The sequence below is a fragment of the Echinops telfairi genome, unplaced genomic scaffold (genome assembly GCF_000313985.2).
Source record: "Echinops telfairi isolate 266 unplaced genomic scaffold, ASM31398v2 ScPeMD7_2010;HRSCAF=2546, whole genome shotgun sequence".
Classification (NCBI taxonomy): Eukaryota; Metazoa; Chordata; class Mammalia; order Afrosoricida; family Tenrecidae; genus Echinops; species Echinops telfairi.
The window spans coordinates 3703245-3720511 of NW_022105908.1; the positions used below are offsets into that span (position 1 = coordinate 3703245).

Here is a 17267-nt window from a genome sequence, read left to right on the forward strand (position 1 = left end):
CTCTTCTCAACCTTTGAAACAGTACAGCAGGGGTTCTCAACCTGTAGGTCGTGACCCCTTTGGGGGTCAAACGACCCTTTCACAGGGGTGGCCCAATTCATAGCAGTAGCAAAATGACAGTTATGAAGTAGCAACAAAAATGATTTTATGGTTGGGGGAGTGGGGGGGTCACCACAACATGAGGAACTGTATGAAAGGGTCACGGCATTAGGCAGGTTGAGAACCACTGCATTAGAGCATATGCAAGAACCGGGACGAGAAATCCTTGGTAAGGAATGTCCCTGGTAATGTAATTAATAAAAGATGAAATGCTGGATTGGGCAAAAGCCACACAGCCGCAGCAGACCTCATGGGGAAGGAAGGGGATTCAGGAACTGAAGACCAGGACCATTGAGGGCAAAGACCAGGGCCAGGACCAGTGAGGGCTAGAAGCCAACGGGTGGGGTTTGGTCTTTCACTGCCTACCAGAATCTGCCTCTAATCGATCGAGGCACATCACTAGTAGCTACTGCTCCCAGTGAGTTAGGATGGCTAGAGAACCAGGCTCAGGGCCAGGCAGAGATTCCTATCTGCTCCACATTGTTCTTGGTGAGATACTGGGGCGTAAAACAGCGCAGACGTTGCCCTTGGTACTTGATCTTCTCTTCACTCCTGGTGGTCGGTGGTAGGTGAAACACCTTGTTGGCAGCACACTGAATTCTGGGAATGAGAAATCCTAGGGTCGGCACCTTCTTTAACAAATGGCAGACTCCCGAGTCTCCCCAGTGAAGAGCGGAAGGGCTGCCTGTTAAAGGAGAAAAGAACACATTCGGTCCCGTCTCAACAGTTTAATGTTCACCGCTTTGACCGCAACGTGGTTTTTGGTAGATAAAATTCATTCTAAACTTTAACATGATCTCGCAAAACAAGAAATTTGGCTGAGCACATCGATCACCAAACATCGACTGCATCTGACTGTAAAGCAACAGGGTATCAAATCAGAAAATCTATTGCACTTGGTGAAGAAAGTAACTTCCTCCTTCGTCTCCCAGCTCCAGAAGGCAATGGGTCTCATTGGCTGTGCAGGCTCTTCTCTCACGCCGCAGTCTCAGTTTCAGGCATAGTATATCCATCACCACGTTCTTCCAGGATTGGGAAGTCTGACAAAACACCATTCCAGTAGCTGCGTCTCCAGGCTTCGAGTCTAGAAATGAATTTTTCAGATGTGATCTAATCACAGTCAACAAATCGATGGTACTGACGTCCACATCTCATGACCTTGTTCATCACGAAAGAGCAGGATGGGGTCTCTCGGACCAGCACTGACACTGGGTGATCAATCGGGTATTACAGGGGTGCACGTTCTATGTGACAGGAGTATACAGACATGATGGAAACGAACACCACTCTTATTGCACATGGTGTCTGGACGAGCAATAAAAACACTGTGATGCAGGATGAAAGTCCATTACGTCTTGCTTCTTCGCAGCCCTTTTCTCTAGAGTCTGATGTAGCAGCGGTATCAATCGACGTACATGGGAGAGCTGGGAGTGGCTGGCATTTGATCCAAGATTTTACAAACATAGCATGCGACCTCTACGGTACGTTCTTCATACATCAAAATAAAGGTATGTTTCTGGAAGAAAGTGAAGAGAAAAATATACAAAATTAGTGCCAGAGCCCTCCTGGTACGTTTCCCCAATTTCAATACAGCCGTGAACTAAAGGCTCCCATCCACATGTGGCTGCTTTCTGAAAACAAGTCAGTGCCGAGAGGCAAGTGCAGCCATCATTTCATGCAACACTAGTGGACGGCGGGTGTGTCTAGATGCACAGTGTTACGACACAGAGGCACCTCTCTGGAAGCCACTGACCGACAGACCCAGGGAGACCTTGTGTGTCAGAGAGCAGTGTTCCTCATGGTACATAGCTGGAGCCTCTACCACCACCTGGGGGTTAAGAGGAACTCCATGAATGGCCACCCTGTTTCTCTCAGAGACAGGCATAAATCCTCCCTGTACCCTCATCTCAGGAGAGGGACTGTCTTTTTTCTTTTTTTTTTTAATCATTTTATTAGGGGCTCATACAACTCTTATCGCAATCCATACACACATCAATTGTGTAACGCGCATTTGTACATTCATTGCCCTCATCATTCTCAAAACATTTTCTCTCCACTTAATTCCCCAGCATTAGGTCCTCATTTTTCCCCTCCCTCCCCGCTCCCCCCTCCCTCGTGAGCCCTTGATAATTTATAAATTGTTATTTCGTCATATCTTGCCCAGTCCGACGTCTCCCTTCACCCACTTTTCTGTTGTCCGTCCCGAGGGGCTTTCTAAAAAGGTTTCCCAACAGAAGATACTCTCAGCTTCTGTCCTGTCCTGCCCTGTCCAGGCCTCTGCATCTACTTAACACACCTTTATTAAAGATTCCAAATCTAAACGTCGTCTTCTTTCCTAGTTTGCCAATGAGAGTTCCTCCTGGGTGTCTGTCTGTAAGAGTTCTTGCTGGGCTGATCACAGGCTACATCTAACTCCTGGGGGGGCTGGAAGCTAAATGTGACAGACAAGTAGGTCTTCTCTTAAAGCACCCCCACATCATAGGACCACTGTACGTTCTTCACTGCCCAGACCAATACCATTTCCAAAGGACTGCTTACAACAGCCACCAGCCAGGGGATGGAAGAAAAGTGTCCAAAAACATGGGACTAGCCATACCCTATAAATTCATGGGAAGGTTTTGAGGAAGACAAATTAAGCAGAATAAGTGAGTCTTTCACGATCTTTTTTGGATAGATGTGTTACACGTGCATGAATGAAGCTGTGGAAATGCTGTGTGCTTTCCAACAGATTCTGCTCCTACAGGCTGCAGTGAAATGGCACCAGGGTTTCCTATTCTGTAATCTCGACAGGAGCAGATCGCCTGGCTGTCCTGTCCTGTGGCACCACTGGGAGATTCAAACCACCTCCCTGCTCAATTAACAGCCCAGTGCTTAGCTATTGAGCCAACCACTCCCTAAAATATGTTGGAATTCTTTGACGTCACTTTTCTAACATGTCGAAGTCAAAATTTTCAACAAAAAATCCAGCCAGTAAATTAGTAGGGAACTTACTACTACAATTAAATCGCTCAAAATGTCTTTTAAAACATATACATCTTTTTTAACTTCTTATATTTGTAGGAAGTAATTTTTTAGCTTGGTTGGTTTTTTTACATCATCTTTTTCGAAATGTAATTTAAAACACAGGAAATTCAGCATTGTAGACTGTCTTAAGATCATAAACCTTCTATTCATTACAGTCGAGCTGTTTGGCGGTGACAGAGGGGCTGACTACTGGCTCAGTGAACTGGCATGCTAAGAAAATTTAAGGGTGATGAATCATCTAAAATTCCCAAGTCCCAGACTCACCAGAAGTTCCTTATACTTTGGCCTTTTGGATTCATCCTTTGTAAGGCTAAAATGTACAAAATTAAATTGTTAAAACCGAGATACATTTATCAAGTATTTTTCTTATAACAAAACATTGCACGGAATCAAGTACTTTCTCCCCCGTCAGATACATGATGACAAACAAAACAGACAACCTGACAAACAATAAGAGCACCTAAAATTTTAAACAATCTATAGTGTAAAAATGTATCCTCAGCTGACTTATTAAAGGATCAAAAGTTACAAATAAGTTCACTGTTAATGATTGACATTATGGCACAGCTGCACGGGAGAACACACAATAAACACACTAAGTGCACGTGCATGAGTGTGTGTGCACACGTGTAAGTCAGGTCCTGCTACTTGGGTTCCCATTCACACATGCATGGGTTTATTCTAAAAGAAAAAAAAAGTGTTTAAACATGTCTCTACAATAAGTGGAAAGCTGTAGACAGGTACTTTTAGTAATACCTTCATTTTAGTCCCCCTTAGGGTTATCTTCCCCCAAATTGGGCCCAATCAAAGCACTGGTTTTCTAAGGGGGTCTGCTGGGCAAGTTACATTCAGGGCAGAGAGGTCAGCTCAGAAGGTTACAGTAACCATTTCGGATTTTCAAGGAGTAATCTTTACAGATTTTTTTCAAGACACAGGACAATCACAAGAGCGTATTAGAAAGACGCTTTAAGAAACTTGAACTGTGTTGGTGACAAAACAGGCAAGAAAGTAGTACAGTACTGTGGAATTTCTTTCATAGCAACAATGTACCTGTTCATTCGTTCAGGGAGAATTACACTGGGAAATCTTACTACATCTGCCCTACAGACTGATCTTGCTCCTTCACACAAGTTTTTTGATCCTAAAACTAAAGGAGCATGACTTGAGTCTTTGTGACTCATCATTGTTATTATATACTATCTATCTAGATATTTATGTACCTGTATTTTCACAGACATCACCCAAGAAAACCAGGAATCCTGGGAGGGGAAATACGAATAAATTTTATCAATCTATCATTTGTTTCTTACAACATTTGTGCTTTATATTTCACTGTTGTGTTACCTGATACAAACTGCACAGAAGACTGTGTACATGTACCAATTGTATGTGTACCATTGATATGTACCAATACATATACAGTCTCGGCCCTACTGATATTCCTCCTTTCATCCTGCTTTAATTAATGTTGCTGGAAGTTCTTCAGCCCAACATGTAACCACGACACCACCAGGGCGCCTCAGGGGCAGCTTCTCGGCTATAACATATCAACAGGGGGCATTAAGAGCCACGCCTCTGTCCCAAAGCAGCTCCCCCTGAAGCGTCTCTCCCAGTGTCGGCTGCAGCCCTACATCTCCTACCTGGTCCGATTCCTTCCCTTCACTAGTTGATTAACATTAATGTGATCAACATTAATCTGGGTGGTCCAGATTAAAAATCATAGATAATGTCTATTATTGAGATATACAGGAAGAATAGACAGACGAGAAGTTCGGCAAGAATTAAAATGCAAAGACCTTGGCCATGAGGCAGGAGAGCTCATTTAGATTTACGCCCTGTGACGCACAGCGATCGATTTCACCACAACAGACCAGATGAAATGAACACATAGTGAAATCAATGACCTAAATGTGCATTAATAAGGCAGATTATTTTTTAATTGATTAAAAAGAGATTATTTTAGAATTGAGGAAATTTATGGCCTTCTAACTTAGAAAAATTTTGAGGTGGTCCTCTGTTTAAGAAAAACAGATTGTATGTATGTTCTGAATGTAGCTAAAGATGATGGAAGGAGCATGAAGTGGAGTTAAGCAAACATTAGACGTTATCCCAAAAGACGACGCATGAAGCCTGCAATGAGCTGCATGAAAGAGCACTGCTAGTGAGGAAGAGAAGAACAAAAGAAAACAGTTCAAGGACCAATAAGAAGAGTCACTAACTACTCATCAAGATACATTAGTCTTAGACATTTTAAGCAAAATTTTATCCAAAAAATCCTAATAATTACTTAACAACGTTGTATTGAAAATGTAGAGTGAAAGAATATACGGCATGATGACTCTGTAGCACTCTATGGCATGATGACTCTGTAGCACTCTACCTGCATATCGTCATTCCTGTGTCACACACACACACACACACAGAGTAAAAAGTTGGGAAAGAAGAATCTATAGGGCTCGCACCTCATCTGGAATAAGGTTTCCGAGAATCAATACACACGAATACTTCCGTCAACAGAACCGGAGGCTTGTCTCGCCTACGTACGTCCAACTACATTGTGTTCTGTGCCAGCAGTGACCGCGCCTCCGAGCCTCTGGTCCGGCGGCGGCAGCGCTTCCACTCGGGGACAAGCTCACTCGTGAGAAGCACGTCAGAGTAAGGCGCGCACTCTCACTGTAAGTCTCACCCGGCACTTCTGGTTCACGTACTCACACCCGGAGGCAGCCGTGATGCCCCAACCACTCTTGCTTTCCACGAACCCCCGAGCAGTAAAACAAGCACACGACCCTTCTCGAGATGACCTGGAGCGCTCCAGGAATCCAGAGTCCCAGCTCAGAAGTAAGGCTGGCCTAACACAGTCTCGCTCCCCAGTGTAAAATAACTGTGCTAAGAACAGGAGACATCCGTGGTTTCAGCACATGCAGTCAGGGAGGCACACACTCCGTACTCACCACAGGTTGACAAAGTTGATGAAACTCGGGGAGAATTCCCTCTCCTCAGAATTGCTCAGCTGTGGCGGGTCTCCTTTCACGACTTGTGTCAGTTGGTCAAACACACTATTCCACTTTGGATAAGGAAATCGGCCGGTGGCCAACTCATACTAAGAACAGAGAGGAAGAAGAAGAAAAATACACCAGGCATTACATACTGCAATGGCCAAATTGAAAACCTGGATGCTCAAGCAACTCTTGTTAGAGCAGAATCTCCAGCATTATCAAAGCTAAGGTAAGACCATATTTAGAAATCAACACAGCAAAAAGAACTCTGTTTCAGCCAACTTCAACATCCTGGGCTGACAGGAAAAAAAAAACGAAACCCAAAGCCCAACGGCAAAAGGAAAGCCCCAAGCAAAGCCCCGGCTCTGAGTGCACCGTGTAAGACATGCTGGAAGGGGGTTTTAGACGGTTTTCAGCCCAGAGCTTGCTCAATTTGTAGCCACCTGAATAGAGGCTACAGTCCAGAAGAGTGGTCAAATAATATTCAACACACAAAAGCCCAATCTGAGCTGAGAAGAACCACCATCAAATCACGTTCTGTGGCTAGTCCATAGCTATTGCTATGCCAAGCACAGCCAGAGGTTACTATTGGCAAGGAAACCAGGGCAGGGTCAAACACATCATTCTGAGGCCCAACAATGATGCTCAGGACAGTGTCTGCAAGCCACACTGAACCAGCAGTGAAAAGCCTTAGGTGCGTACATCTACACGAATATCTGCCTCCCATGTGTCTGAAAACAGTGAAATGTCAGAAATTCTGCACTTAGAAGTGCATCTGCCTCTGCAGACTGGCCTAAACGAATCCCATTTTTAAGTGCATGGACAGGTGACTCATGTATGAGGATGAGAACCCAAACAATTAAGAGGACAAAGGCCTACGGAAGAGGGTACCATCCGAACAGACCGACTCGGAATTTCCCTCAGCTTACGTTTAATTGTGTATATTTTAGTAAGTAACAAATTACTAATTTACATGGTAGAATGAAGGTCACTAAGCAAAGGTTAAGGAAACTCTGACATAGAAGGTAGGTCTGGGAAGACCTTCTCCCAAAAGGATGCCTCCCGATCAACATACTGCTGTCCCAAATTGCACACATGTGCAGGCAGGCAGGCATGTGTGCATGTGCGTGCAAGTGTGACTAAAGACACGGAACTTCATTCCTCTGACTCGAGTTTAAAGCACCAATGACGCAGGAGGATGTAACTTCACAACATCAGGGATAGCTTATGGGTTATTCACGGCACTGGGGAACTTCACAAGATTCATTCTTGAAAACAGGTTTTCCATAAAACATGGGGGGAAAGGCTGTGAGTCATAAGAGGAAGGAATTGGGAGCTCAGAAATTAGTTTCACATACTTCATAGTTTCTATAAAATTATGCTCATGAAAAATAAATTACAAAGCAAATGCTAAATATCAGAAACCTTTTAAAGTTACTAGATTTAGCTAAATGAAGACCTTGCTAAACAATTTCTAGGTTAAAACTTTTCAGGGAACAAACTTTGTTGTGCTCTTTAAACATTAACTGGTTTGGTCCTTGCTAAATCATCCTGGAGGATAGTCCATATCCCTTATAGGCAAAGAGCTGCCTCCGCTGGAGCTATAGGTCTTGCTGCGGCGTGGGGGACCAGCTGCCCGAGCTAAGATTCCCAAGGGTCACATTCCTTCCTCTCACCACTTTACGTCTATCTGATCTTCTGCCACTGGGGTCGTAAGAATCTGCTCGCAGAACTTGGGATTCCACATGGGAGATTAGCCGTCACTGAGATGAGGTGAATTTAGAACTCAGATAAAAGAAATAATCACGAAAATTGATGAGCTATGCCTACACTATTGGTAATGCTACGATTCATAGTAACAGAATGGCGCGTGGGCTCTCCAGAGAACTCGTGACTTCTACCTTTTTTGGAGGGGGGGAAGCTACTGAATTTTAAGTTTCAAACAACTAAATAAGTCAGATATTTGTGGTATGATATGGTCACTTGTGAATTAGAAGGAGTCTGCAGGCAGTATTCATGGGAATTCAAGTGTATTCAGAAAGAATCTTGTAGTCAAGTGAGAAACACGGCATACGTCACCACCCTCTTGGATTCATGACACAAGCAAGCATACCAGTGTCTCTACACATCCACAGTAAGGAAACAGGCTTCACACTAACTCAGAATTTTCGAAACTCCTTAACTATGAAATACTTCTGTATATACCTACTAATAACTTACTCGCTTAGGAGTACTGCCAGCTTGAAAACATCTGAGGAAATAATAAAGACACATAAATTGGGGATGGGGACTTAGAATTTGCGCCTAAAGAGGGTATTTGAGGTAATTAATAACCAAAATAGGGCTTTCAAAGCAATGTTTAAAAAAACATAAATGAAATTACACCCACAGACACACGCACAAATCATGAATTTTAAAATGAAGCAGAGACAAACAAAACATAGTACCGACATAGAATTCCTACTACTGTAAAGTCTTTTAATTTCAGAATATGTTTGCATTTTGAGACTTACTGCAAAGCTATATGTAATGCTACACCTCTGCGCAACAAGTCTCACTCCCTGCCCACGAGTCCATTCCAACTCAGAGCATCCTAGAGGACAGGGTAAAACTGCCCTGTGGGACTCTGACACTGAAACGCTTCACAGCAGGTGGACAGGCCATCTTTTTCCTGCTGTAAAGCAGCGCCACATGTAACACACTCTGCCACCAGGGCTCCTCCGTGGCTATCGTAGACATTCAGACGTTCTGACTTCAATATTAAATATAAGAGGGCACACTTATCTGGTATAGAGCTCTAACTCCGGGAGGAGATGATAACTTGTTTGTGTTGGGGTTTTTTTCCATTTAAGAGATATCTAGTTTACACTTAAAATATAAAAGCAGAAAGCAAAAGGCATAAATGTAAGTAATGTACACCAAAAAAAATCCAAGTCCACTGTCATTAAGTTGACTCCAACTCATGACGACCTTATACAGGGATTTCAAGACTGTGAATCTTTACAGGAGCAGACAGCCTCAACAGCCCTTAGAGATAGCCAGAGGCTCCTAAACCAGTGGTTCCCAACCTTCCTAATGCCGCGACCCTTTAATACAGTTCCTCATGTTGCGGTGACCCCCGAACCATAAAATTATTTTCGTTGCTACTTCATAACTGTAATTTTGCTACTGTTATGAAACGGACAACCCCTGTGAAAGGGTCGTTCGACCCTCAAAGGGGTCGCGACCCACAGGTTGAGAACGCCTCCTCTACATGATGGTGGCACAGAAGACAACTAGTTGCACAATCCAACTTGCAATTGCTGTTGGTGGGCCAGGCACCATCTGAGCCACAGGGGATTTAATCAGAGCAGCAGCAACAAAACTTAATGCCAGCGACCCCTTTGTCTTTAGAGTTGGTTGGCGTCGCAGGGAGAAAAGGTCCCAGCAAATCGCACGACGCCTTACTGTTCAGAAGGGAGCCAGGTGAAGTCTCTGTGCAGAAGTGAGGGCTACATTTCAATTCTCGGTACAGAAAAGAATTCCTTAGGGGCAGCAACATGGCTTATCAAGGATAGCCCCAGATGATGAAATAAAAAAGAAGGTATGCCACTCTGAACTCCAAGAAGAGGAATATTAAACCATAGAAAGCCAATAAAAAAAGGAGGTTAGTGAACAAGGTACAACAAACTACTGGTTTGGGGCTTGTATATTTCCATGTCATGGAGCCTTAAACAGTACAGAGGAGAAGGGCAGAGACGGAATAGGTTTGGACTGCCTACGACCAAGAGAACCCCATATAGGGATGAAACACCCCCACACCAAGACAGAAAAGGAGCCATAGATGCTGCCCCAGAACTAGGAAAACCTTATCAAGCCTGATAGAGAACATAAATTAATCCTTCTGTACAGAACTTGGTAAATCTGGTTTTTTTTAAAAAAGGCAAATAAAGATAACTTTTTAAGTGATACCAAAATTTTAGTACCGTCCACAGGTGAGTAAGAAGAGTTTAATTGTGCTTGCTAGCTACAGAAAAGTAGCTGTCCTATTACCTCTCAATTCTGTTGCTCCAAAACTAACCCCTAGGTATTGTCTCATCCCGTAATAGAGAAATTATTTTCAGTTCATGCATCTGTGGCTTTTCTGCAAATAGAAAATTACAGTAGAAAGCATTTTCCATGTGTAAAGACATATATGTAGTGTGCACACTCTGTGCAGTGTTTTCCACAAACTGGGACACCCCCATGAGCGCTCTCTGCTGCCCTGGCTGAAGGTGGGCTGATGATCCTCTTTCCCCTTCTTAGTCTACCTGCTGGCTCCCTTAAACGATAGCTAAAGAACCTCAATGCACTTCACAAAACCTTGGGGCAAATGCTCAACTTTGATTTGGCTTTTCCAGTTAAAAAATAATACTCCGCCCTCTACCCAACAATTAGTCCATAGTCCACAATATCATCAGCATGAGGGAAAAGAGGTAAAAAGTAAGACTGGAACAGGGAATGAGAGAGTTCTGAGGAGGCGTGAATGCCTGATTAAGTTTTATTTCCTTTCCAATGTCTTATCAGCACATGCCTATGACAAGGTGGAGTCAATATAAACATACCAATGTGATCCCCAAACTCCAGACATCAGAGCGGACATCATATCCTTGTCGTGATGCACTTGGGTCTATTCTTTCAGGCTGTAACACAAAGAAAAGCCAGGGTCATTAACTGTGCTGAGCCCAAGAAGCAGACCAACACAAGCTACAGTTGACGCAGATAGCCTACAGGAGTCCATGCCTACGATTAGAATGAGAGTTATGGAAAGCCACCATTACACAGGCATATAATACTCAGAGATATTGTGGATTCTGTTCCAGAACACAGTGTTGAGATTAGTCTTCCGTTACTGGGTGGAGAAAAAACTGGGGCCTAATTCATAAGTACAGGTATAAAACAAGTTTAGTAGCCTAAATATACATAAAACAAATAAAAAGAAGAACTGACTGCCATCAAGTTGATGCTGACTCATAGCAACCCTATAGAACAGGGTAGATCTGCCTTTGAGCTTCTGAGACTATTAACTATTAAGCCTCGTCTTTCTCCCTCAGAGTAGCTAGTGGTTTAGAAAGGCTGGCCTTGAGGTTAGCAGTCCAGTGTGTAACCACCACTCCACCAGGGCTCCATTTCTTATTTTCCAACTGAAACCCTAATGTAGACAGGCATATATCATCTTATAATAGTTTTATAGCACCATGTTTTTTTCAGTTGCCTCAGATGCATAAGAAAGCTGGGCAATTAAATATACACAAATTGATACTTTCAAATTGTGGTGTTGGTGGAAGAACCTTAAATATACAGTACGATGCCAAAGAGAATCAACAAATCAATCTTAGAAGAAATACATATGGCCAATAGATTTTTGATAAAGGTGTCAATACATGAGATTCAATACATGAGATTATAGAGAGGAAAAACCTATTCAATGTAAGAATCAGCTAAATGAGAGAGTTAAGTCTATGTGGGTAGGGAAAAGAAGAAACACCGACCGGGATCCGAGCCAGGTCAACATACCCAACATCGTTTCTCCTTCCAGGAGGGAACTAGCAATAACTAGAGATATCTTAATTCCACTCAGGACTACTATTAGATCTAATGGGATGCTGCTCGATATCCTATAATGTACATGGGCAGTCTTGTGAACCAAAATATCAAGAGTGCTGAGAGAGAAACTCTGCCCCTATTTAAATAAAGAGTTTCAGAGAAAGGAAAAACGTCACCACTTTGCCCACCAATCTTCACATGAACAAAGCAAATTGCAGTGCGGTTTCTTATGTAAAATGAAGGAAACGGAGCCTCTTTGACAGGCCGACACTCCAGTGGAGAGTGGTACTAAAGCAAATGTATGCAAGTACAAAATGGACTTTTGTTTTTACCTCTGCTCCAACCTTGTTGAAACGCTGTAAAGCAGACAGGCAAGAGCCAAGTTGTAGAAAGAGTGACTTTATGAGATCATGCTAAAAGAATTAAGTCAAGCAGCCTGAATAACCAAAGATTAATGGGATTAGGTCTTTTGATTAGCTAAATCATGATCATCAAAATGGACAAACCTGGAGAATGCTCAAAGAGGCATGGCGGTCACATTTTTCACTGACAAACATACAACACTTCAAGCAAGAGCATTAATTGGGGGAACCACACACCTGAGAGAAGTGGTGGAGGTTAATTACAGCAAAGTGAGCTGAATTACTAATGGAAAGGACAGGAGTTTAGGATTGTAGACCTGGAAAGAGATAGAGCATGTTCCTATCCTCAGAAGGGAAAAACATGTAGAGAAAAAGTGTGTCTTTCTACAAAGCACGTGTTAATCTCCTCATGCTAAACATTCTACTGAGTGGATCACAGATGTTCCCAGTTAGGCAATTCTTGGATCAAGATGTTTTGCATATAAAAGTTTAGATACAGTATGTATCTATAAATGTTGTGTAACCAATACATAATAAGCAGCAGCAATGGATGTAAACGAGAATTTTTTTTTTAAGAAAATTTAAAAGAGAAATTCCCTGTTCCTAGTCTTTGAGCTTTAAATTTTTTAGAAAGAGGTCAAGTAAAAAGATCTAATGCAGCGGTTCTCAACCGGAGGGTCATGAACCCGTTGAGGGGGGCCGAACAACCCTTTCACAGGGGCCGCCCGATTCATAACAGTAGCAAAATGACAGTTATGAATTGGCAACGAAAATACTTTTATGGTTGGGGGCCGGGGGGATCACCACAACATGAAGAACTGTATTAAAGGGTCGCAGCATTAGGAAGGTTGAGAACTACTGGTCTAATGAGAGGGAGAAATTCAATTAACTAATGCATTAAACCCACAAAGTTCTTCTTGAATACACCCTGGACATTTAAAAAGAAAAAATAATGCTTCTGTATTTATCACTCACCTAATAGATGTGGCCTGAAAAAAAAACCCACTCACATTTAAACACCAGAGAGAGCTCTCACATAGAAAACTAGAAAGAAGTGGAGGGGCAGGGGAAGACCTTGTGATCCTTCTTTCAAAAAACCCATCACACAAAAAATTAACAGGAACTTTTTAGGGATTTTCGTTGAATGGATGAATAGATGTAACGTATCGAGAACAGAGAGGGCTGTCTACTCTAAAAGTTCCTAAAGCAGCAAGTTTTTTATTAGCTATTAGGTACCGTATATACTCGAGTGTAAGCCGAACCGACTATCAGCCAAGGCACCTAATTTTAACGCAAAAACTCAGCTTATACACAAGTATATACGGTAAATGCCTCTCAATAATTAGAAAATCTCACTAAACATAACTGTGGAATCAAGTAATGTCATAAATAAATACAATTAGGAATGCAGATCAGAAGTTGCTGTGAGATGAAACATGATCATCTCTTGATAAACAAAGCGACTTTTTAAAAATCCCAACTTTCTAACCTGCTCCACCAGGTTGTCAGTCTTTGCAGTTACAGAAGAGTCTCCTAACGCTATTCAAAACACAAACACACTCAAACATGCATGCAAGCATGAACACACGGGTGGGAAAAAGGTTTAGATGGGAAAAAACATGTCTAGTATCATATTTCAAATATTAATGAAACCTAATGTAGGGGGCGGGAATCTTAGTCCATTAAACTACCTGTTTAGCTCTCTGATCCTAGAGTTTACAATCTGTAAGGGACTGAAAGTGCTGCTTTAGGTACTGGACGAAAATAAATATACATATATACCATTGTCGTTCTTTTTGAATGCAGACTGCAAGGAACTCTGGAAGAGGAAAATGTGTGACCAAAAAAAATCTGTCTCTGCTTGCAAAAATCCGAAAATTCCAAGGATATAACTCAGTAACGAGCTGTTTGTTCATGGGCTTCAATTCACTGGGAGATCTTCAGGAGTCCTGGTGGTGTCCTGCTTACACAGCGGGCTGCTAACGCAAGGTCACCGGTTGGAAACCACCAGTTATACTGATGGTGAAAGACGGGACTTTCTCTTCCAGTAAAAAGTTACTGTCTCAGAAACGCACAGGCAGTTCTACCTATAGGGTTGTTATTAGTCAGCATCGGTTAAACAGCGGAGTTTGGTTTAGTTTGGGAAGGTTTTTTTTTTTTTTAACATCTTAAGCGATAGCTGGATTTCATTCAACACAGTCAGAACCCAAATACTCTACATCCTTCCCCAACAAGGTGACTCCATGTTCCCAGGTCTACGATCTAAAGGGAGTGCTTTCGAGTAGCCTTCTTCACCACTGCAGGTGGAGTCTTGGAAGTCAAGGCCAAAGCTCGGGATACCCTATGTGGATGGAAAAGGACCAACATTAACAGAAGAGCGGAGAGAACAAGCAACTGGCCGTTGTCTCTCTACTGCCTGTAATATTGCAGGTCACTCCCCCTCTTGCAGCATGTTGATCAGGATCAAGATTACTATGGTATGCCAAAAATTAATTTTATACCTCTATTACTTGTACTTGATTTGAAAAACTGAATGTTGACCATGATGCCCAGCTAGTAAACGCAGCAGATCCAGGGCACTTGGGTATCGATGTCTCAAAGACTACAAGGCTTTGGAAAGAAAGGGCGTACCATATATACTCGAGTATAAGCCGAGTTTTCCAGCATTTTATGCAGTTTTGTGGTAAAATTATATGCTATGGCTTATATTTGGGCTTATATTTGGGCCGACTTATTTCGAGTATATATGGTATAAGCCCAGTAAGCTGTCACTTATGGTACAAGGGTGCAGACATTACCTGAACTGAAGAAAATTCTGAAATTTTCACACTTTTCTACTTTTTGATGCCATGCCTCTTCACCTATGTACTAAAACCACCGATAACCTTATGGCTATTCCAAAAAGCTTAGTATGCCACCATTTCCACACAGCACACGAAGATCTTTACAATCTAGTTGGTAGGTTGGCTAATATGCGAATTTAGGCTGACTAAAGTGAATGAACAATGGCTAAGGGTAACAACCCATTAAGGTCCCAAGTTCACCTCCTACCCACCTTGGCACCCATCAAAATCAACTTTGATAGTGATACCACTGCTATCTTTAATGTGGCTACAACAGTTAAAAAAAAAACACCAAATATTAAAACTAAAGGTACAACAGAATAGAACAGGTTGCAATTGACAGGGGGAAAAAAGGCTTTGAGCATAAGCAATATGAAGAACGTGACCCAAAAAGCGGAGAAGTGCAAAGCTATTGAAGAGACAAAGAGAGACAAGGTGTCTTCCAAAACTTCCCTCCTGGCTTATGCAATCAACATAAAGGTCACAGTAGAAAATGAGAAATTTCACAGCAAGATTATGAAGACAAATAGCACATTCTTAAGAATAGTAAAATCAATAAATAAATTGACACAAAGGGTCGTGCTGTGAGCATAAAGAAGAAGGGCTGGGAAAGGTCTGATTTATGATCAAGAAGCCGTACAGAGAGGGGACAGGACGCACAGTAAACGGCAGAGGATCTCCTCTATCGGTGGGCGCAACACTTAAACCCTCAATGAAGACACTTACCAAGCAAGTCAAAGAATATAGCAAAGCATCTTCCCCACACTCAAAAATTCTATAACTCAATGTCACAGTAGCATTTATTTTTTGATCCTAAATGAAATACTAAGTAATTTCTTTCACACACAGGGGACGAAGCGAAAAACGCTTTTTCAGTATTGAAAATGAAAATGATGTCCTAATTTAAAACCTCCTCTGAAATCGAAGTGACAGGAAGGGACTATAAACAAAGTCAGGACTAACAAGGGTGCTGAACAAGGTTAAGTAACCATCTCATGAGACAGAACTTGAAACCAGACCCAGTCACCGAGTCGGTTCCGACGCTATAGAGGGTTCCGAGGCTTAAATCTTTGAAGGAGCAGAGAGCCTCACCTTCTCCCTTGGAGCAGCTGGCTCGTGGATTTCAACTGCTGGTGCTGCAGTCAGCAGTCCAGTGCTTACCTGGCAGTGCCAGCAAGGCTCCATTCACATGTAAGAGGGCCTATTTATCGGAAGAGAAGATTATGGCCAGGGCTCAAGGAATAACCCCAAATAAATAAATTGGCCTATTTCCAATGGGCCTCTTAACTACTCATATGGTTGGGCTCCTGCAATTCAGAGCAAAGATGTAAATAAGGAAATACTGCAGAGAGAGCGGGAAACTGACATGGCTTTTTAGTGGTCTCCTTATATTGCCGTGTAGCTGAAGGGCCAAAGGGTAAGAGATGAAACCCTTAGGTTCCATGATCTCATTTTAATCAACTACTTATTTTTCTTCTTAGCAAAAGGCAAGTTTGAGAAAATAAATTTCTATATTGTAAGTTTCCACTGTTAAAAAATATACTCATATTATAAAGAGTGAAATAATCAAAATGATATACTTTATAATACAATACAATGTGAAATGGATATCGTCTATGAAATAGTCATGCCAAAAATCATTTCATCTGAGAAAATAAACAACCAGACAAATCTAGAATGTGGGACAGTCTAAAAACCCCCTTCACAAATCATTATCTTAGAACACAAAAATGCAAATGGTCTAGATCCATTAGGATTACAGTAAGGAATGAAATAGCTATAAGCACTGTGCAATCTTGATGGGGTCTTAGACTGACAGCTGAAATATAGACACTTTAGGAGCAGCTGGGGAATCTGTGTATGAACTACATATTAAATAATACTGTGGAATTCTTGTCAGCTATTGAGGTGCAACCATGATACTGTGGTTACACCACGTCATACAAAGAGGGGTGGTGTGCGCCCGATGAAGTATTTACGATGAAATTCCTGACGTCTGCAACTTATTCTCAAACGTTCAACAAACACAAAAAGCACAAACAAGCATGCTGACGGCTGCCAAGGAAGAGTGGCAAAATGTTAACAATTGGTGCATGGAAAATTACATGTTTAAATTCGACATTCTATACAAATGTTTTATGTAAAAGATAAGTCATCACAATTCCTGTAGACTGAGGAGAAACTGAATGTTAAAAATCAAAGGCGCAAAACATTTCTTGATCTCAGAACGCTGCTACATTCACAGATCAAAAACCTATCCAGGGCCATCAAGTGATTACAACTCACAGTGACCCTGTAGGACACAGTCAACTGCCCCACACTTCTTTCCAAGACTGTAAATCTTTACAGAAGCGGCCTGCTATAGCTTCTCTTGCAGA

The 17267-nt window shown here is 42.1% G+C and overlaps 1 protein-coding gene across 2 annotated transcripts in view; it reads right to left on the bottom strand.

The window, feature by feature from the left end:
- Positions 1-812: 812 nt before the first annotated feature.
- Positions 813-17267, bottom strand: part of MAP2K4 (mitogen-activated protein kinase kinase 4) — a 55193-nt gene continuing 38738 nt past the window's right edge. For both annotated transcript variants that reach the window (XM_004709181.2, XM_045293484.1), the window contains exons 7-10: positions 10703-10780; positions 6075-6223; positions 3388-3433; positions 813-1615 (exon numbers count right to left, since the gene is read on the bottom strand). In XM_004709181.2, coding sequence (XP_004709238.1) covers positions 1502-1615; positions 3388-3433; positions 6075-6223; positions 10703-10780 — 387 coding nt within the window. In that variant the 3' untranslated portion in view covers positions 813-1501. The remainder of the gene's footprint in view (positions 1616-3387; positions 3434-6074; positions 6224-10702; positions 10781-17267) is intronic.